Raw genomic sequence first — 22,429 nt, 5'->3', positions numbered from 1 at the left:
TTCCACTCTAGTCCAAACCCTTTTGTCTCTCACCAGACTACTGCATTAGCTTCCTAATAGGTCTCCTTGCTTCTTATATCCTTGTCTACGTGTATTTTCCACATAGCAATCAAAATGATCTCTAAAACAAATCAGATTATGCCACTCCTCTGCTTCCATTCACACTTAGAATAAAGTGTACACTCCTTGCTATGACCTAAACAGCCCCTAAGTTATATGACCACTGCTGACCTCATCTCATACCACCTTATACAAAGGCCTGTCTTAATAATTTTTCACATAATTCACTACCACAATAAGCTCATATGTACGTTATACAAAATAACTAATTTAATTACTAATTTTTATCTCGAGCCATCAACTCTGGGTAAATTTTACTTCATTTAAAATAAAATGTAAATATATTTGTAAATATATTTTAAAAATAAAATACCTTACTAAAATGAAATAGACATAATGTATTTCTTCTAATAGGAACACTAGATTAAAAATTAAGAATTACCTCCTAAACTTATCTTTCTTGTCCTTTAAATCATCAACCTCATTGTGTGTGAACAGATCAGCTATACATGTAAGAAGATTTGCATTAATACAGTTCATGTTGCATGGGGTAGCTACTATCGCATCCATATTTTTGTGGCAATACTGAACACATTGTTCAACCTAAAAAAAAAGAGTAGAAAATAAATGTTGAAAATAGAAGCATGAAGGATAAATGTCATATCAATATCTTTCAAAGACAAAAATGCATTAAAAGCCTTATTCATGTATTGTTAGGAATTAACAGGGTTTTACCTGTTTGGGTTAATCTATACTGTTCCAAAGTGCTCCAGCAGGTCAAATTTCGACAACCATATTTGCATAGCATAAAAAATCATTTTCAACCTTCTTAAAATATTTCAAACAATAATGCAGTGAGCATCTTTCACGGTTGTGCCAGGTATAAATTTTAGTCCAAAAACTCAAGTATATAGGATATGTGACTTCCTATAACTAAACTTAGTGACAATTTTATGTCTCCATTTCTCTTAGCAGCAGAAACATAATTTCAGTCACTTCAGGGTTTTCTCGGTTGTGTTGTGCTTGCTCTCTGACCTTATTTCTCTTTCTCCAACCTAAGGTATATTTATTTACTTTTTGATGTAGATTTGGGTTCTGAGGAAAACTAGCACTGGCTAATCATGTTTTGTTCCAAATATTTTGTACATGGCATAAAAATTATCATTTGGGGATTAGATTCCAAAACTCAGAGGTTAAGGACTCTTAGTTTCTGTTTTCCTGTAACCTTAGCAATTAATACTAGCAACCGAATGGGGGAAGGACTAAGAAGCAGAAAGAATACAGCGAACTATCAAACTTCATATCCGTTAATATAGCAAAGAAGTATTCTGTCCTGTGTAGCTTTACCAGGTGCTAAAAGCAAATATTTATTTAAAGTAAAACCACAAAAACATGTAAAAACATTTGAATGATAAAGAAATTCATGAAATAAGAAGAAAACGAGTCTATTTAATGTTAGAGATTGAACGTATATGCATATATTGTGCTTTTATGTTTCATCAACTACTTTTAAACAACAGACATGAGCATCTCATTTACACATACAAAATTATATTGTTTAATAATTGGGTATTTATTCATTCTTAATTCGCTGAACTATAAATTAAAGACACAAATAAAGACACACATAAGCAAAGAAATTACTTAAATAGTTAAATATATTCCAATTAATTTTCATTTAATTTGGTTTTAGAGCAAATTCCCTTTTAGGATAAAGTTAATTCTGTTTAGTTTCTTCTAATACAACAGAGAGCTACTCCTTCAGTATAAATTGCTTGCTTTATAGGCATAAAATACAAACGATACATGGTAGCCTTAACAACCTACCTCCAAAGAACAAAGTACCTCCAAACATGAGCAATTCAGTCTAATGGAATCACACTCCTGCATTAAGAACTACTTCAGAAAGATGACTTAGAATTTTCTAGACACTTGAAGGAAAAATGAAGTTATATGTCAAATCAAGCATGGGTGAACAGAAGAGCTTTTATTAATACTTACCAATGAATCCATTTTCAAAAACTCTGAAGAAATAAGAATTGAAACGACGTTTCCTGGCTCTAAAAAAAAAAAAAGAACAAAAAATTAAATTCTCCTTTTGCTTTGTACCTTAACCTCCTTAAAACAGGCTCTTTCTCATCTTAAAAGAGGATGTTACTTTAATAAGAACAATTTAATATAACCTACTATGGCTTATAGACATGAAATTAAGAAAACACAATGTTAAAACTCAGGGTATAGAGAAAACACACAGGAAGTCTGCCCTGGAATTAGATTTGTATCAAGTAAAAAGATCCCAGCTAAAGATATGGCACATGAAAACTTCTCCTTAACTAAACCACAGAAAAAGATAATTAAAATTGAGGCTGGATGGTGACTGGACTTGGAGCTGAGCTAGCTGTGCCCTCCACAGCTAAGATTGAAGGACAACAAATTGGCTGTTCCCCTTCCCCAATTCCCCAACACTGTTCCCCTCCCCAAATTCCCCAATAAAATCTTTAAGAAACAAAGAAAGAAAGACAGAAAGAAAGGCACAAGAAAACAATAAATACCTATTTTTAAAAAAAGTTGATATAACTCAAAAATAAATGAGAAAAAATTTAAATGATTAATGAGAGCACTTATTATTGAAGTATTTCAAAAGGAGTTCAATGCTTGTTAGAAATAAATACTTAATGAAAAAGATTCTGAACGATAATATAAAATTTATTACTGTAAAAATGCTAAATTTACTTCCTAAAGGCAGACTGAGTGAGCCTTCAGATGCTTGCTCAGGGAAAGGGGGATGCCAGCTCACGCCATTGTTTAATAATCCTGTCATCTCCCATGAGGTATATTTAAGAAAAAAAAACAAAAAACAAACAAACTGTGATTTTTACCATTATAATACTAAAATAATCCTTTTAAAGAACTATACAGACAATGATTAAAATATGCAATCCCAATCTTTCCTTAAATAACAATTCTAGATTAAAGGTTCTCAAACAGAAATGGTGAAGGGAGGAAGGAGCTGGTGAAAAAAAGTTCCTTAGAAAACTGTAATATGACCCATCCAGTTAAGACCCACTGTCTGGATTATCAGAGATTCAATTAAGCATTTGGGTAGTTTTCCTGGTTAGAATAAAGATTGCTTTGCTTTTATAAAGTTTACACTAGTCACTGACTTAAGGTCAAAGATGGGTTTTTGCTCTACTTCTTTTACTTTAATTATACACATAAATATGATGACTCAAACAGGTTTTTTTCTCTGTACATGTTTTGATTTTTATTTCATAGATACATATCATATCTGGGTGGTCTGAAACCTCTGGACTCCGACTGGCTGAAATTTTTTATTTAGCACTCTTCTAATTTTTGTTTAAGGATCACTAGAAATCTTTTCCATTAATTTGGTCACTAAAATGTAATAAATTATAAACTTTCTCAGAAAACTTTTATACTGTCAGTATAGATTTATTTACTCATAGGAGTTTAGAAATATTTTGGTATTGCTATAAATAACAATTCTAGTACACAGAAAGACTTTATTAAATCCCAAGTGTGATTTCCTATACAAGTCTATACCCAATAAAGATTACTCAGTAATTATTCTTCCTATCATCTAGAATACTAGTTCTTAAACTTTTAAGATTGCAAAGACCTCTCTGCAATCTTAAAAACTGAGACTCCTAAAGAGCTGTTTCCCACTCTGCCAGGGGGTGATAAAAATATATTTTGAACCAGCACTGAGGGCCCCCCATAAGATCTTTTGTTTATATGGGTTATATTTATCAGTATCTGCCACATTAGAAATTAAAATGGAAAAAAAATTAAACATTTATTAATTCATTTAAAAAGAACAGTAATAAACTCATTACATGTTAACATATTTTTATGAAAAATAACTATTTTCCAAAATGAAAAAAATTTGGTGACAAGAGTAATGCTGACATTTTTGCGAATTTCTTCAATGTCTGTCTTATTAGAAGAGAGCTGAATTCTCATATCTGTTTCTACATTCAATTTGTGGGTAGTCTTCTTTGATGTTACATCAAAACTTGATAAATCATAGTTTCTTATAGGTTAGTTGCAATGGGGTCTGAAATCATATTAATCAACTTTACCTATTCTGTTATTTCAAAATCCACTTATTTATCTTGTGCTTTAAATGGATCTTTAACCCATGCATGATTTTTTTTTTTAACATAATGCACTGGTCATTGGAAATTATTGGTTCACTGAGTTATTAAGATATACCAAATGTTGAAACATTTCATTGTACAATATATTAAAAAAACTCACATTTGTTAACATGACCACAAGCCTCATTAGGAAAAGGCTTTAAATACTGAGAAGCTTTCAAGCACATGAAAGCAGATATAAGTTTTCCAAAACTCTAATTTTCACTTCAAAGCTTGAATTTTATCATTGGCAACAAATACTGTCAGTTGTTTCCCTTTAATTAACCAGATCACTTAATTCATTTTTAAGAAAATATGTGCCATATGGCTCAGTCTGGAGAACCATAACTTGTCTGTCAGTCATTCTTCCAAGTAAAAATGCTTTTTTTTTTTTTTAAAAAAGCTGCTAGTTTAGCTTGCAACTCAAACAACTGCACAAGCGCACTTCCTCAAGACAAACATCATACTTGTACTTTGGTGTGCAGCAGAAGTGTACTTCTCATGTCATCTCATAGAATATTAAAAAAGATGTATACTCGGGAGGGGGGGTTGTCACTTTGAGAGGTAAAAAGTATAACTATTGCACTGTGTTGTACACCTGAAACTAATTTTTTTTAAAAATTTTTCAAAAAGATGTATACTCAAGCATCAAAAGTAAATAAAATTAGTAATTTTTACTGCTTCATCAAGGATATTCTTAAGTGAATCTGGATTGTTTTCTTTTTACTATGAGCGCATGGTGCTGAAGGACACTGTGGCCACTAGCACAGTTTGGTGCCTCAGCCTTGATGTGTGCTAAAGCTCTAATAGTTTTACCCTCCTTTACTTCTTCACCACCTGAACAAATGTCAACACAGACAGAAAGATAAATAACATCTTGGTATTATTATGCAAATTGTCTTGACCTGATGGATGCTCTAAAAAGATCTCTAGGTTTCTAGTGGCTCAGGTACCCTACAGTGAGAACTGCTAATCTAAGACCTGTCCACTTGCCATAAATTCATTATAATTTACTAAAAAGGATGAGGTATCACTTTCCTAAAGGGGGGTTACTAATCTGAGCATAAATATTAATAGTCAAACAATTTTCCAAATTTCATGTTTGACCTGAAACAACTACCAGGTGACACATAAATTTCGCTATAAAATAAGCAATAGATTGTCTTTTACCTAAAACGGGAATCTCACAATCTTCATTCTCCTTAGTGTTCCTTTTAACATATTTAATCAACCAGTTGAAAATGTGAACATCACAATGAACTGAAATGTCCACCTCTTCCCAGCGCTGGGCATCCATAGATAAATATTCAGCAAAGTACTTCATTTCTGATATCAAAAGATCTCGTGGGCAAATAAAATCTTCTTTCAAGTTTTTTGCTTCATCACATACATGGATCACCATGTTTGGCCTTTATAAAAATATTACACAGAAATGAAATTATTAGAGTTTTAGAAGAGGAGCCAAGAATATTGACATTTATTGGAAGTATGAGAACAAGATGTTTTGGAAGGTTTTGACCACAAATCAGTTTTATAGGATTTGACATTCAGAATTTTTCGTAAGTATCTTGCTAATCTGATCTATGTCTTAGATTATGGCTAATTTTAGTTAAGCTATTAAGAAAACAAACAAAAATGCTTTTACTATGAGACTCATAATTTACAGGGTTTAAATTTATTATTTTGAAGTTATAAGTAAATTATAAATTTTTTTAAAATAACACCAATTCACAAAGAAAAATTAAATAATACATTCTAATTCTACTGATGAACACAAAACAGCACTTTTACATGACTATGGGTATGAAACGGAGTTAAAGTTTAAACACTAAAATTTTTTTACTAGTAATGAATAGGAAAAACAGTTAAAATTATTCATTAAAGAATAAAAAAATAGCATGGTTACTTAGTTATTTTTGACAGCAAGAAAGTTTGTGTCTAGGCCTTGGTTAAATATAAATTAGTAAACGTAGTTAAAATAATTCTTAAAACTACAATGTGCTTATTTATATATTTTAAAAATAATTTAAGAATTAGTTTAGGTAATACATCAGAAAGATTGCTTCAAAAATTATATACTCCTTGAATTTATTTTCCTTTGAAAATGACACCACCTCCAAAAGAAACATCAGTGTGATCCATACCTGCCTTCATGTAATTACAAAAGGAAGCAATTAAATAGGAAGAGATACACTGTCCTATAATATGAATCTAATGTGTGTTTAATTGAACTTCATCAATTTCTAACACAAAAAAATTACATTTGAAAAATAATTGGTTTACCAAAAAAAGGATTATTAATGAACACTCTATCAAAGTCAAGGGAATTTAATACTCTTCACAAATTGTCCTTCCAAAGAAATTATAGTTAAAATATAAACAGGTAATGGCTGGTCTAATGAAGCATAAAGTTTCTGTGGCTTTTGGACCACAATATGAATACTAGATAATTCCAGTAAAATAATTATCTGATAAAATTTTTGTGCCATACAAACAAACCCATAATTTAAAAAAATCTATGTGAATAAACTAAAAATCACTGAACTATACACTTCAAAAGTGTGAATTTTTTATTGTGGTAAAATATACATAACATAAAATTTGCCATGTTACCCATTTTTAAGTGTACAGTTCAGTGGTCTTAAGTTTATTCACATTGTTAAGCAATCATCACTACCATCTATCTCCAGAACTTTTTCAAAGGGGTAAAGTTTATGGTATGTGATTTATATAGTAATAAAACTATTATAAGAATTTATCAAAACTGAAAATACACAAAGGAACTGTTAGAGACAATGAAAATGTTCTACATCTGCATTTGGGTGCTGTTTACATGGTGAACCCATTTGTTAAAACTCATCCAAGTGAATATTTAAAATATGTGCCATTTATTGTATGTAAAATATACAAAACAACACAAAACTCTCAAAACTTGCAATATATTGAAATAAATATTCTAATTTTTAAATGTTTCTATAATGAGTAATTATATTTAAATACATAGTTCTAAAATATATATCCAGTTTCTTTAATGAAGTTGGAGATCTAATGGCAGAGAGTTTTCTTTGGGTTTTAAAATTTACTTTTCAAAGTTTTATATAGATGTTATTTCTGATATTTAAAAAATGAAAATGAATTTTTAAAATTGAAAACTAGTACAATTTATAAATAACACAAATAAGCCTTATGTTTAGCTATCAAGCAATTATTTACAGTTCAACACATGAACTAACCTGATTTCAATTGTTTCAGCAATTGTGTAATGTGAACTTTCTTAAATTATAGTAACTCATGTATACAACCACCAATCATATATTTTATAAGTTGATATTTATATTGTCTTATCTAGCAAAGAACCAGCTTCCTACCCTTCAGATTCTTCAGTCTTTTCTCCACCATTACGAGTAGTACAATTTTCACTTTCTGAAGAACAATTCCTTGTGGAAGCTATACTATGTCTTCCTTAAATACAGAAACAAACACATACAAAAACAAAGGGGGGCAGGTTAGCATTTCTAGCTCAGAACGGGTTTTTACGTATTGAATGGTTACACTATAAATGCATGGTTTCCAAGGCTAGATAAAGATGGTATTTTGTCAGGTGGAATGTCCGTTAATATTTCTAAAGGTATATGAAGGCAATAGTCCAAAAAAGGCACCACAAATTGCTTAAGTTATGCTGAAGGCTTAAAAAATACTGATATGGTGTGTATGGACAGGAGTCAAATGTTCAAAAGTCAATACAGTTTTCTCTTCCTGAAGTAAATTTTTACATCAATATTCTGCTGCTGCTGAGATTAAAATAATTCATTACACTTCTGAGGATTTCTAAAACCAGTTATTATTTCCAAAGTAATTGTGGAAAACATCTTCTCTACCCTGCCACTGTGTCATCTGAAGCTATTGTTGACCGCAATAAGAGATAGCTGTAAAAGATAACACAAGAGACAAGCAGGTTCCCTCAGTAAAAAAAAAGGAATTAAAAGGTATAGGTCAAATCCCTTTAAGATTTATGACATACCAAGGCTAATAGATTAGAGTAGTAAATTTTGATATAGTAAAGAGCTTTTATTGGTAATAGTGTTTGACCTGCATATTAACATTAAAATTTTTCTTTCAAATATAGCAAAGACAAATATCTAAAATCCAGGAAGATACAAAAACTAACAGATTTTTCTACCAATGTTTATATTAGCCTTTAAAAAAAGATTAGAATACATAATATTTTGTAGAGTTATCATAATAACAAGTACTGCATTGTGTTTAAAACCCTACCTGTTTTGGAAACTGCATCCTGACCAATCGGAGTCTCCTGAAATTCTCCCTGTATGTCAAGAAGTGAGGATTTGATATAAGTAGCTAAAGTTTCAACAGGACTCTCTCCAGCCATTAGGGAACTATACTGGTTGTCAACAGGTGAGGTTCCACTGCTCTTCAGTTCATCAAACCTTTTTGCACACTGTAATGATATAAAAGGAAGAAAATGCAGGTCTGGATTTTTTTTTTTAATTAAAAAATGAGAAGAGGGCTGGCCGAGTGGCGCGTTCGTTAGGAGTTGGCTTGGGATGCCAGCTCTGAGCAGCAGGGCCCAGTTGGAATCCCACATGAGGGCAAGTGACACTGCGCCCTCTTTAGCTAAGATGGTGAACAACAGCTCGACCTGGAGCTGGGCTACCGTGGATTGCCAGTGATGGCGTAGGCTGCAGTAGGGCTGGCTGGCAGCGGGTGTGAGCTTTCGTGAGCGGCCATCCAATGGCAGGCGAGCGACTGCCTGACCCAGAAAGAGCGCAATGATAATCCCAACATGGGCCAGTGAAGCTACGTCCTCCTCTAGACTGAAGAACAAAAGGACAGCAACTTGTCTGTTCCCCTTCCCCAATTCCCCAATAAAATCCTTTAAAAAAAAAAAAAAAAGAGAGAAGATATTTTCTTGCCTACTATTTGAAGATATTTTTCTATAATTAATTTTTGTAAGTGAACAGTAATTCATTAGGTAACTTCTAGAAAATTAGCACACATTTCAATACACAAAGGCCCTAATTTTTTTTTTTAATTCAGGGTAGAATTGTTTTTAATAAAATTTAACCCAAAGGCATGTTGATGCTCTTGTAGAAAAATGAAGAATGCCTTTATCAACCATATTTCCCTGGGGTCTGCATCTATTAGCAGTTGACAATTTTAATAATTTAGTTAGAAACTTGGCTTATATTTTTACATGAACTGAGTTTCCACTAGGAATAAGACCAAATTCTAACCTTCAATGTAAAGTAATCCAAAAAATATCTGATTTGTGACACTAGGTTTTAAAAATTAATATAATGAAGACTTTGTCTCTACTAACAATGAGGTTCGCCTTGCACAAAATATGTACTAGCACTTCATGGCCACATATTTGGGTTTAGCTGGTCCTCGCAGTGTTCCCCTCTAACCCATTAGTCAGTCATGAAATCAATTTAGAAGATCTAGGTTAGCAATGGAAAGAAAATAAGTAGATTAAAAAATATCAAGAGTGCATTAAGCATAGTAAGACTTAGTACTCCTTCACGAAAATGTCCTTCCTATGTGTGCACTACATCACAACATAAAATGCCTTCCTTACTATGGATCTTGATCAAACAACACTGCTATAGCATCCATTTTTAAATCTCCATCAACAACAACATGGATGGCAAACTCCATAGCAGACCAAGTAATCTGGGAAGTGCAAAAGGAGAAAAATATATACCTCATATATGTGTATATATTAAATGAATAATGCATTGGGAATGGCATCATTCACCTATTATACAAATACTTAACATACACACATCAGATATTAAGCACTATTTTCAGGAAAGATTGTTCATACAGTTATTATTACTATTATACAAAGAAATACCTAATCAAGGCTTTAAAAGTGAAGTAATACTTTTTAAAAAGGCATTTAAAAGCAATGTAAGTGTAGATTGAAATATTATGTAATCAATATGTTCATCTTTTTAAACAAAGTCTTAAAAGAAAATAAAAATAATATGATCATTGAAACAGAAAATATTTTTGTATCAGTATTAAAAAAAGTAGCAGTGAAAGTCTGGGCAAATAAAGCACAACAAATGCTAGAACATCATTAGAGAAATGTACAGGTTCACATGTACATGTATAGGATAAAGAATATAAACGGTTTAACTGAATCCATGTTTCCTACAAAATGAGTTTATTTTTTGTAACACAAAGAAAGTGGTAGGTAGGCTTTTAAAACACAAATTCTTCTGATATCCTTCAGGTAAACTTCATAGCTATACTGGAAACTAAATGTAATTTATCTTATTTAACAAAGCTTACAGCAATTTCTAATAGTTAAAAAAATAAGAAAATTCTGAATTCTGAATACATGATTGCTTAAACAAAAAAGCAAGTAAATTGTAAATAATTTAAACTATATTGTTAAATTGTTTTTTTGTGTTTTACCAAAAATTACATTATTCATATGCAAAAGAATGAGGTTGGACATCCTACCTCACACCATATATAAAAATTGGCTCAAATAGATCAAAGACTAAATATAAGAGCTAAAACTATAAGATTCTCAAAAAGAAACACAGGTATAAATCTTCGTGACCCTGGATTAAGTGATAGTTTCTTAGATATGACACTACAAGCACATACATGCTCACACACACACCAAAAAAACCTAGAAAATAAAAAATAATTAGATAAACTAGACTTTATCAAAATTTAAAACTTCGTACTTCAAAGGACACCATCAAGGAAATGAAAAGACAACCCACACAAGAGGAGAAAATATTTGCAAATCATATATCTGACAAGAGACTTGTATGTAGAGTATATAAAGAAAGCTTACTACTCAATAATAAAAAGACAAGTAACCCAATTAAAAAATTGGCAAAGAAGATTTATAAAGGACCAATAAGAACATGAAAAGATACTCAACATCATTAGCCATCAGAAAAATGAAATCAAAATCATAATGAGTTACCACTTCATACCCACTAGGATGGCTATAATAAAAGAAACAGATAATAAAAGTGTTGACAAGGATATGGAGAAATGGGAACCCTCATACACTGCTGGTGGAAATGTGAAATGGTGTAGTCATTTTGTAAAAATTGGTTACATTATTTCAGTTAAGTTAAATACTTATCTAAAAAAATCTTAACTCATCCTTTCTCCACTTTTAAAATACCAACAGGTAATCTTCAAAATGGATAAAAAATTATAATCCAGAAGATTAAGTGAAAGAACATTCAACAAATTTTTAAAAATAAGATGTTTTGTCCATCACATATTAAAACAATATTGAAAATAAGTCAATATGAAACTATGAATAGGATTAGATGACGAGGTCAATGGATTAGAATAGAATAGTAAATCCAGAAATAGATCTGAAGGTGGAATTTTAAACCTGTAATAAAGAATTAAATATTCAATAAATGTTGAGAAAATGTCATTAGGAACAAAGTTAATACTAAAATAAACTCCAGGTAGAGTCAAGATTTACATGTAAAAAATAAAAGTAATCAGGAAAATGTATGTGACTATGTATTATATATAACCTTCAGATGGGAAGAATTTTACAAGCATGACAAAAAAGGCAGACATCAAAGTAAAAGATTCATAGATTTTTAACAAACTTTTAAACATTTGTATACTAGTGACTAGTACTAATAATAGGCTGAAAATAAACAGGGAAATAAGCTAGATCAAGGGTTAATATATTTAATACATAAAAAACTATTATACTACCAACAAAACAACAAATGCACAAATTGAAAAAGGACATGAAACAATAAATACTATAAAACGTACAAACTCTTCAGGATTTAAAAAAAGGTAAATTAAAACTGCAATGAGATAACATCTATTAACTATATATAAATAAGAATTTTGAAAAGACACACACACATAAATACTTGAGAAGTGTAAGGATCAAGCATTCAGCTATGCTATACTGACTGGAGTATATCATGCCCACTGGATGACCCTTCCAGTGGGCAATATGTAACAAAAACCTTACAAACGCACAAGATCTCTGATCAAGCAATTCTGCTTCTGAGATTATCCCCTAAGGAAAAGAGAATAAGTTATTTATTACAGTGGCATTTGTAGTAGTCAAAAGTTGAAAACAATAGCCTAAATATCCAACAAAAGGGTCTGGTTCAGTAAATTATGATATAGCTGAAATAAAAGAACTGTTTAAGGATAGTCCATTGAGACTTTGCTTCCCAAAATTGTCATCAGTTTGGCTCAAATAGACACTTATAAGCTTTAAAAAAAAAAAAAAAAAGAATAGTTTATTGTCACCCAATGTTATAGAAGTCTATTAACTGACACATAAAAGATGCTTCCGGGCCAGCCAAGTGGCGTGTTGGTTAAGAGTTGCCTTGGGACACTAGCTCTGAGCAGCAGGGCCCCAGTTCAGATCCCATGTTAGGGCCAGTGACGCTGCGCCCTCTACAGCTAAGATGGTGTACAACAGCTCAACCTGGAGCTGGGCTTCCGTGAGTCGCTGGAGATGGTGAAGGCTACAGCCCCTGCTGCAGTGGGCTGCCATAAGCTACTGTGAGTGGCCGGCAGCCAGCATGAGCAGCTGGCAGCTGGAGTGAGCTGCAAAGAGCCACTGTGAGCAGCCGTCCAGTGGCTGGAGACCGATCTGCCTCACCTGGGAAGAGCACAATGATAATGCCAACATGGGCCAGTGAAGCAATATCCTCCACAACTAGACTGAAGAACAAAATGACAGCAACTTGTCTGTTCCCCTCCCCAAATTCCCCAATAAAATCTTAAAAAAAAAGAAAAAGATGCTTACAATACACTAAGCAAAAAAGCAAGCAGTCAAACAGTATATTTCTTATATGTCCACTTTAAGAATTCATATATGTACAGAAAATAATCTGGAAGGATATATACAAGGTGTATATCTTACTTTTTTCTTTTTTTAAAAAGATTTTTAGTGGGGAATTGGGGGAAGGGGAACAGGCAAGTTGCTGTCTTTTTGTTCTTCAGTCTAGTTGTGGAAGACGTTGCTTCACTGGCCCAAGTTGGCACCATCATTGCGCTCTTCCCAGGCGAGGCAGATCAATCACCGGCTTCTGGACGGCCGCTCACGCTGGCTGCTGGCTACATACAGTACCCCATGGCAACCCACTGTAGCAGGGGCTGTAGCCTACGCCTACGCCTATGCCTCACAGCAGCCCAGGTCCAGGTTGAGCTGTTGTTCAGCAACTTAGCTGTAGAGGGCAGTGTCACTGGCCCTCATATGTGGGATCCAAAATGGGGCTCTCTGGCATCCTAAGCCAGCTCTTAACCAATGTGCCACTAGGCTAGCCCTATCTTACTTTTTAGGTAGGGTCAGATTTATAATTCTGATTTTTTGCTGTTTGTGTTTGTTCTTTAAGGACATGTTTTGTTGAGTAATAAAAAATTACTTAAAAATTAACACTACTTGGGCCGGCCGAGTGGCTCAGTTGGTTAAGAGCTCGCTCAAGAGTTTGAGCTCTGAGCAACAGCAGTTCGAGTCCAGCCCGAGCTGAGCAGCCACTGAGCTGCCAACAGGTGGCAGAATGGCTCAGCTAAAAAAAAAAAAATTAACACTACTTAAAATTAGTCTGATTCACCATTTAGTTGTATTTTGGTTAAAAAATTTCCTCAATTGGGTGAATTTGAATATTCAGTGGATATTAGATATGATGGAATTATTGTTAATTTTCTTAAGTTTGATCATGATACTGTGGTTATGTAATAATGTTCTTATTTTAAATGTATGCTGCAGTCTATGAAGTGAAGTGTTATGATGTCTGAAACTTAAACATTACAGAAAAAAAATACATAAAGAGATCAAGCAAATACCTAGAATTGCTGAATCTATATAAAAGATATAGGGGTGTTGTACTATTCTTTCAACTTTTCTATACGTTTGAAAATACTCACAAAAAGTTGGAAAAATAGTTGAATTCACAGGTCTGCTCTGTTTTAAAGCCTAACATGTAAAAATCCAAATGGTGAAAACATATAAATTAGGGAGTGATAATATACACTAAAACATAAGTTCCCTCACCATTTCGCATAGACCTATAACATGACTGAGGCAAGTAATCTCTGTGGATACTGGTTTTCTCAGTTGTAAAAGAAGAGGCTGGGACTTGATTCCACAAGTATTTATTGAATGTATATGATGAAGAGGTGAAAATGTTTAAAACCTACTGGGGAAAATCACCAATGTCATTTCTACGTCTAGAACTCTGAGATGATTCACCCACTTCAGGATTCCTTTTAACAGCAAAAATTCTCATGTCAGTGGTTCTCAAACTACGGTTCATGGATGTATTACCAGAAATCTAAGAATTCTCTAGAAGAAGTTTTAGATTTTAAGTTTTGATTCTGAGTATAATAACATTAATAAAATCATCTAGATCAGATGACAGGATATTTCAGTGCCTATTTGCTTGTCTGTTTACAGTTAAGTTGTAATTTCCGTACCAAGAAATATTTAAACTGTCCACGGCTAATTTTAAAAAAGGACAAAGGTAGGAAAGGGACTTGGTAGAGAAGAGATGCATTAGTGCCAATGGAAGTCATGTAATGTCATGGTGCAACGTAACATTTCATAGTAAGGCTTCAACGTAAGGCTTCTCTTAAAAAGTGGAGAAAGAATGAAGGCTTTGAAAGGCACATGGCAGTACTGGCTGAATGTATAAAATTCTATGCCACAGTAGACCGCACAATATTTGTGTTACAATCAGCAATTTCATTTCAGCAAAACACTATTACTTATCACATTAAGTAAGCATTATTAGTTTGAATTGTGTTGGTTTTAGTTTTCACTTGTGTCTAAATGTAAATTAAGTTTATGGTGGTATAGGTGTGTTTATACCTAGTACTGTTACTGCTCATTTAACTTGCATTATGATAAAAATAATTAAGTCAACATTGGAAGTTTTTAAGTTTTTTCTGTATATCACTCACAGCATTAGGGATTTAATAACATAAAATCTTATTTGCAAAAATTTTACCTATCCATAATTTTATAGGACCCATAATTTTATAGGAACACCTCTATTGCTTAAATTAAGATATTGCTAGTTAATTTTCAGTTGTGTAAACATGTGGATACAGTTGAATTTAAACATACCAGGTGGGTTAATAGATTATATAATTTACATAGTTTGTATCTAGTCAAGTCAAATCATATGAACATTCAGTAATTCTACCTGCATATAAATATGTAAAACTCAAATATGTTTCTCTCTTACTAGTCATTCCTTGAAATTGATTACTTTTTCTGATTTTTCTAGGAGATATCTGTGGGACTGTTATTTACCTCTTTGGGTGTTAGTCCAGGCACAAGCCTTGCTACAGTTTCCCAGTTAATGGTCTGATGGATTCCGATTAATGGATAAAGAATCATGTCCAACACCATTTGGTTGTTATTATTCAGGAAATTGTTGTTTTCTGAATATCCACGACTCATCTTTTGGAACTAGAGATAAAGGAGACAAACAGATTTATTTACATCTGATATCCCAATGTTTTCAGAACATTATAAACCAGTTAAAATTCATTCCTAAGAATTATCTGCTATTATTTAAAGGAAAAAAATAACTGACCTAAAATAAACACAGAATATACAGCTCAAACTCTTCAAATATAATAGCATTTCAATATTATAGACTGGTGGATAGATGGATAGAAGGATGGACAGATAGATAAATATGTGATAATAAAGCATAATAAAATATTAATGGTAGACTATAAGAAGTAGGTATACAGATGTTCACTATAAAATTCTTTTGACTTTGCTGTATGTTTAAACGTTTTCATAATAAAAGATTGGGGGGAAACATTGAATACAACATATATTCCTTAAAAAAAATCCTTAAGTGTGCCTTATTTATATTTTGATTAGCAATTCATGGATGGTAGAATTAAACTGTAAAAAAACCCCAGCTGATTAAAAAGAATTATAATTTCATTATAGTCCTAAGCAATGTTTATTTTTCTGTGAGTGAATGCCCATGCTATAAACAAGAAAGGCTGAGCATATTTAATTTTTTACTGATGTAATTAAATGAAACTTCAAACCAAGTTCATCTGACATTTTGGGATAGCATAATCACTGTTATTGTGCCATGTAATTATTATTTATAAATGACAGGGAGATTATATCAACTGTAATTAATATTATTTTTATATGTTTGAAACAACTTCTGGGGGGAAAGTTCTCTTCTTCCTTGTTAAGAAGCAATGTGACAATTGGCCTGATAAGGTTTAATCCTTATACTCAAACACACACCCTGACACTTATATATAAAAAGCCAAGACACCTCCACACACATGCACACACCCACTCATTCCTGCAGAGTGGAGGCTTCCCTGGCATCTTCACCTGGCTCTCCACCCATCTCTCCTCACATCACATCCTCTAGTTCAATCCAGGAGCCCTTGAATAACACACCCAGTGACGAAGCGTGTCCAAAATCTTCAGGCAATAGGATTACCAAGAAAAAAGGTTCTCGATGACTTTTCAAATGAACATAGTTCAATAAACATTAAGTGAGTCCCAACTATGTGCCAAGCCTCAGGGATAGAAAAATAAATATGGCATGGTCCCTGCCCTCAAGGAGTTTATGGTTGGATGAGGGACACTAGCAGACAAACAGATCATTTTAATATCATTTGCTGAAAGCCAAAGCAGAGGGGAGCTATAGAGGGGAGGAGGAAGGACACATCATAGCTGTTATTTACTGAGTATTTACTAGGAGCATGAAAATGTGCTAAGTATTTTATATAAGTTATTTCACCCCTGTAAGATAGGTGCTCTCCCCAATTTTACAAGATGAAGAAACAGGTTCGGATAAGTGAAGTAACTTGTACAAGTCCACAGAGCTAATAAGAGGCAGAGCAAGGTAAAACTGACTCTCACATCCATGCTGTTTCCATTATATACAAAAGGTTTAGGTTATAACAAGGAGTGTACACTTTATTCTAAGTGTGAATGGAAGCAGAGAAGTGGCATAATCTGATTTGTTTTTAAGAGTTCATTTTGGTTGCTGTGGAGAAGACCAGTACAGTGCAAAAAGCAGTGTACACAGGAATCTGCAGCTCTGGTTTGAGTTTTAGCTCCACACATGCTAATCATCCGAACTTCAGCAATAAAATTAAGTGATAATACCTCTGACTGACATAATAGAATCAAAAGGATTATTTTGTGAAAGCACTTTGAAGACAACAAACGTACCTCACAAATGTGATACAGCATAAAGTAATAGTATCTATCTCCTAGGATTGTGTTGAGGATTATGTGAGATGTTTAAATGTTGGAATGGGGAGTTGGAATGTAGAAGCTCTCAGTGTTAAGTATGATTAGTACTACGTAATTGTTTACACAAAACACTGGTATAGGACATCATAAACTTATCCTACATGTATCTGCATAAACATTAAAAACAAAGAAACCAGAGAGGCAGCCAGAGAGGCCAGAATCCTGTTGTGCATGAGTATAGATTCTAGAGCCAGACGGCTCAAATTTTTGTCCCGGTTCTATCACCTAAGGTATTATCTGGTTCAGATTATTTATCAGTATGCCTCAATTTCCTCATCTATAAAACAAAGAATAGTAGCTAGCCCACATACTTTTGTTTTGTAGTCAGCTTTTTTTTTAGTTTCAGGTGTACAAAACAATGTAAGAGTTAGACATTTACACCCCTCACAGTGATAACCCCTCTCCCCCAATCTACTACCCCTCTAACATCGTATATAACTGTTACAATTCCACTGACTCTATGCTGTACTCCACATCCTGTGAATACATATAATTAAATTATAGTTGACATTATTATTCAGCTTCAGGTGTACACTGCAGTGGTCAGGTATCTGCACCATTCATGAAGTAGTCTCCCTAATAAGACAAGTGTCCATCGGATATCCTATAAAATCTTTACAACATTGTTGATTATATTTCCCAAACTGTCTTTTTGTATCCCTGTGGCAATTTTGTGGCTACCAATATGTGCTTTTTAATCCCCTCACCTTCTCCCTCATCCTCACCCACCAACCATCTAGCAACCCTCAGTTTTTTCTCTATATCTCTGAGACTGTTTCTGATTAGTTTGCTCACTTATTCTATTTTTTAGATTCCACGCATAAATGAGATCATATGGTATTTGTCTTTCTCCGGTTGACTTATTTCACTTAGCATAATGTTCTCTAGATCCATCCATATAGTTGCAAATGGTAAGATTTCATTCTTCTTTATGGCCGAGTAATACTCCATTGTATAAATGTACCACAGTTTCTTAATTCAGTCACCTGCGGAGGGGCATTTTGGTCATTTCCATGTCTTGGCTATTGTGAATAGTGCTGCAATAAACATAGACGTGCATATATTTTTTCGAATTAGCGTTTTGGATTTCTCTGGATAGATACCTAAGAGTGGAATTGCTGGGTCATAATAAGGTAGTTCCATTTCCAGTTTTTTGAGATCAGTAACCTCCATACTGATTTCCATAGTGGCTGTACCAATCTGCAATCCCGCCAACAGTGTACGAGGGATCCCTCTTCGCCACATCCTTGCCAGCACTTGTTGTTTGTTGATTTATCGATGATGGCCATTCTGACCGGAGGTGGTATCTCATTGTGGTTTTTATTTGCGTTTCTCTTAACAATTAGTGAGGTTGAGCATTTTTTCATGTCTGTTGGCCATTTGTATGTCCTCTTTAGAAAAATGTCTCTTCATTTCCTCTGCCCATTTTTTAACTGGGTTGTTTGTTTTATTGTTGAGTTGAATGAATTTTTTATAAATTTTGGATATTAACCCCTTATCCAATATATCATTGACAAATATCTTCTCCCATTCAGTAGGATACCTTTTTGTTTTACTGATGGTTTCCTTTGCTGTGAAAAAACGTTGATGTAAACCTATATGTTTATTTTTTCTCTTACTTCCTTGCCCGAGGGGATATATCAGTAAAAATATTACTAAGGATGTCGGCAAATTTATTTCCTATATTTTCTTCTAGGAGTTTTATGGTTTCAGATCTTACATTTAAGTCTTTAATCCATTTTGAATTTATTCTTGTATATTCGCCCACATACTTTTGAGGATATATGGACAGCGCTACCTGACACACAGTAAGGACTATATAATGTTTGTAATAGTAACATTGCTATTCCAGAAATCCTCAAGTTAAATTAATAAAGATGTGACTGATAAAAGGAGACACATTAACTTTCCAATGAAGTATGCTCTCAACAAAATGAATAAAAAGTCAGATCGAGATTCTTATCCAGCTTTACCACTTTCAATTGTCTCAGCTACAAGAAAATAGTACCTACCTTTGGGGTTACAGTAAGGATTAAGTAGTAATATATATAAAGCACCCAGCACACCACCTGACATACAAAAGGTGTTAAATAATTTAGTACCACTAATATTATTTTCCCTCTTCCTATTTTGGCCATCCTTGGCATTAAAATTTTCCAAGAATTGGTTTAATAACTGTAAAACACTACTACCTTGAGCCCAGTTGAAATAGACTTTACAGAATTTTGTTGTTCTCCACTTGTGTACCTAGCACATCATCACTTTTCATACCACACAATTTGAAATGAATGTTAGGGCATGGGGTTCGTTTGTTTTTTTAATTGGGGAACAGTGTGTGTTTCCAGGACCCATCAGCTCCAAGTCAAGTAGTTGTTTCAATCTAGTCGTGAAGGGCACAGCTCAGTGGCCCATGCAGGGATTGAACCAATAACTTTGGTGTTAGCACTGCACTCTAACCAACTGAGCTAAGTGACCGCCCCAGGTATTTTATTATCACTTGTTTGGGCCTCAGTCTATAACAGAATCCAGGGCAAGAACCTTGGTGCTGTTCTTTTCATTTCCAAAAAAATTTATTTAAAATTTCTAAAATATTTATTGTGGCCTACAATGAGCTTGCACCATTAGCTAATCAAAAATACTGTCCAGATTTAATACTTAAAAACTTGGTATGTATTTCAAATATGATACTCATTTATAATGTACATGTTGGAGAATAATTTAAATCATCTAGATGTGAACATTTTTTTGGTTGATATTTTCTTGATACAGTTGTATCATCCCAAGCAAGAGAAGACTACCCAGTATTAATTCCAGTTAAATGAATGTTCAAGAAAGCATCCCTTAGAGTCTGAAGTATGAAAGGTATACCACTGATAGATAATCCTTACTAACACATACGTTCTCTCGGAATAGCTGTCACAGTGCATCCATTCTGGAAAAAAAGTGTAGACTTATCAAACACTGTGACAATAAATTTGAAGCTCGAACAATGCTACTACTAAATCTACTCCCATTCATGACAAAACGTATTTTAAAAGTTAATGTTTAAGGTGAAACATGTTTTTTTCCAGAAATAAAAATTCTATTTAATACACAACACTTTTGAAGAACACACCTCATGTCCTCTCCCCCATTCCTATAATCTTGGTTTATTTAAATGTATTAATAAGACCAATCTCAATTAAGACCAAACAGAGGTTTATGACTGGCATCTGTTTCTTGGGTGTTTCTGTTTTTTCCTTTTTTGAAATAGAAAAAGGCTCTTGGAGACAGACCTTTTTTTTTAAGCCGTGGTAAGATGAGAAGAGAAGGGGGCCGGCAGGCCAGGTAAAAGGCCTTCGGCATAACGGGATGGGGAGTTCGTTTTAACACCGAGTCATTCCCCACCAGAGGAGGAGACGAGTGACCAGAATTCCTGACCCCAGAAGAGAACGGAGCCAGTTGGCTTTCATCGTGAAGGAGAAAGTAAAATCACGCCCAAAACCAGGATGAATAGACCAGAGCCCAGCAAACCTTCGGCCATGAGGCTCACCGCGCGGGGCGTCCTCAGAGCACCTGAGACCCTCGCCGTCTCCTGCCCCGCTTCCATCCCGCGTTGGGGCAGGAACTCTCCGGCACTGAACGGGTGGGGGGCGCACAAAGGCGTCCGGCAGAGGGGCGAGGCTGGGGGAAACAGGCGGGGCAGGCGCCGGGGCGCGGCCGGGCCGGCAGAAGCTGGGCTCCCTCAGCCGGTGCGCAGGCGGGACGGGCTACGGGGATTTGGAGTAGGCAGGGCCGGCGGGCTGCAGGCTACTCGTGGGGATGTTCGCGGCGTTTGGGCGAGCGGGACTCCAGCCCGTCCCGCTGGGGGAGGAGGCCGCGGCGGGAACGCGCTGGGTGTTAGCGGTACCGCACTTCCCCGGCCCCCAGCCCAAACCCAAGTCTTCTCGGCATCTCGCTCACCTCCACAGGGCCGCGGCGGCCCTCGCTGCACCTCCGTCACCTGCAGCGGCCGGCTCCGCCCGTGCTCGAGCCACGGAGCTCCCACCACCCGGCCTGCAACCCTGACCGCGGCCCTCACATCAAGCCCTCACAAGTCACCCCACCGGCTAGGAGGCGACTGAGGAGAGCGCCAGCCCCAACGCCGCCCCGCCAATCACAGGCCAGTGCCCCAGCGGGGAGCCAATGAGCGACGAGCTCCTGCTGGGCGGGAGGGAGCCGAACAAGCGGCTGCGGTAAGCGGCCTCAGCGCCTTGCCTTTGCCTCCCCCTGCCCACTTTTGCATTCACTCCAAGGCTTGTCGCAGTGCAGCGTCTCCACCCTCCCAGCGTTTTGTCTCTTAGCAACCAGCTCCTCCAAGCCTGATCTTAGGTGACCAACTATTGAGTCTAGAAGAAAGAGGAATATGGGAGAAAGAGAACTCGTATAAAGAACGGATGAAATGGTTGGCAATGCAGGTCACTTAGGTTAGGTAGAACGGGAAAATTGTATGATCTGAGGGACACCAAAAATATCTTGAGTGAAGTATCTGTATCAGAAGGCATCTCTTGAAAAATATAAATAGTTCTGGGTTACAAATTCAGGAAAAGTGAATGAAAAATTCACAATAGTTTCAGTGTGTGTGTTATTGTGATTACCACCAAGGACCTAGTAAAATGTAAAAGGTTCAGTCTTTAGGGTAAATGCTACATGTAAATGTTTTTAATTTCCACTTGGAATTCTATAATAAGAACCAAAACTAAATGTTAGGATCAGAAAGGTGAGAAAAAGTCAAGCTCTTATCCAAATGAATAATTACTATAATGAGATCTGATGATTTAAGTGGCTAACTGTACAGAATCAGTTTTTTCCAGTTGTATCACCTGTGACTGTCTGCAAATCTTTTCACTATTTTTGTCCCAGAAAGACATTA

The 22,429-nt window shown here is 34.8% G+C and overlaps 1 protein-coding gene across 4 annotated transcripts in view; it reads right to left on the bottom strand.

Moving 5' to 3' along the window:
• Positions 1-21,619, bottom strand: part of SANBR (SANT and BTB domain regulator of CSR) — a 63,246-nt gene extending 41,627 nt beyond the window's left edge. For 2 of the 4 annotated variants that reach the window (XR_002122739.1, XM_019632209.1), the window contains exons 1-7: positions 21,071-21,262; positions 15,538-15,696; positions 8,496-8,679; positions 7,589-7,682; positions 5,391-5,629; positions 2,062-2,120; positions 503-663 (exon numbers count right to left, since the gene is read on the bottom strand). Coding sequence is in view for 3 of the 4 variants with exons in the window: in XM_019632209.1 (XP_019487754.1) it covers positions 503-663; positions 2,062-2,120; positions 5,391-5,629; positions 7,589-7,682; positions 8,496-8,679; positions 15,538-15,696; positions 21,071-21,127 (953 nt within the window). In the remaining variant the exon portion in view is untranslated. Of the gene's footprint in view, positions 1-502; positions 664-2,061; positions 2,121-5,390; positions 5,630-7,588; positions 7,683-8,495; positions 8,680-15,537; positions 15,697-21,070; positions 21,263-21,480 lie in introns of those variants that run through there. The other 2 variants (XM_019632347.1, XM_019632281.1) reach the window with 2 other exon arrangements.
• Positions 21,620-22,429: the final 810 nt, after the last annotated feature.

Source organism: Hipposideros armiger, unplaced genomic scaffold (assembly GCF_001890085.2).
Source record: "Hipposideros armiger isolate ML-2016 unplaced genomic scaffold, ASM189008v1 scaffold_2, whole genome shotgun sequence".
NCBI lineage: Eukaryota > Metazoa > Chordata > Mammalia > Chiroptera > Hipposideridae > Hipposideros > Hipposideros armiger.
This window is presented reverse-complemented; position numbering and strand designations above follow the sequence as displayed.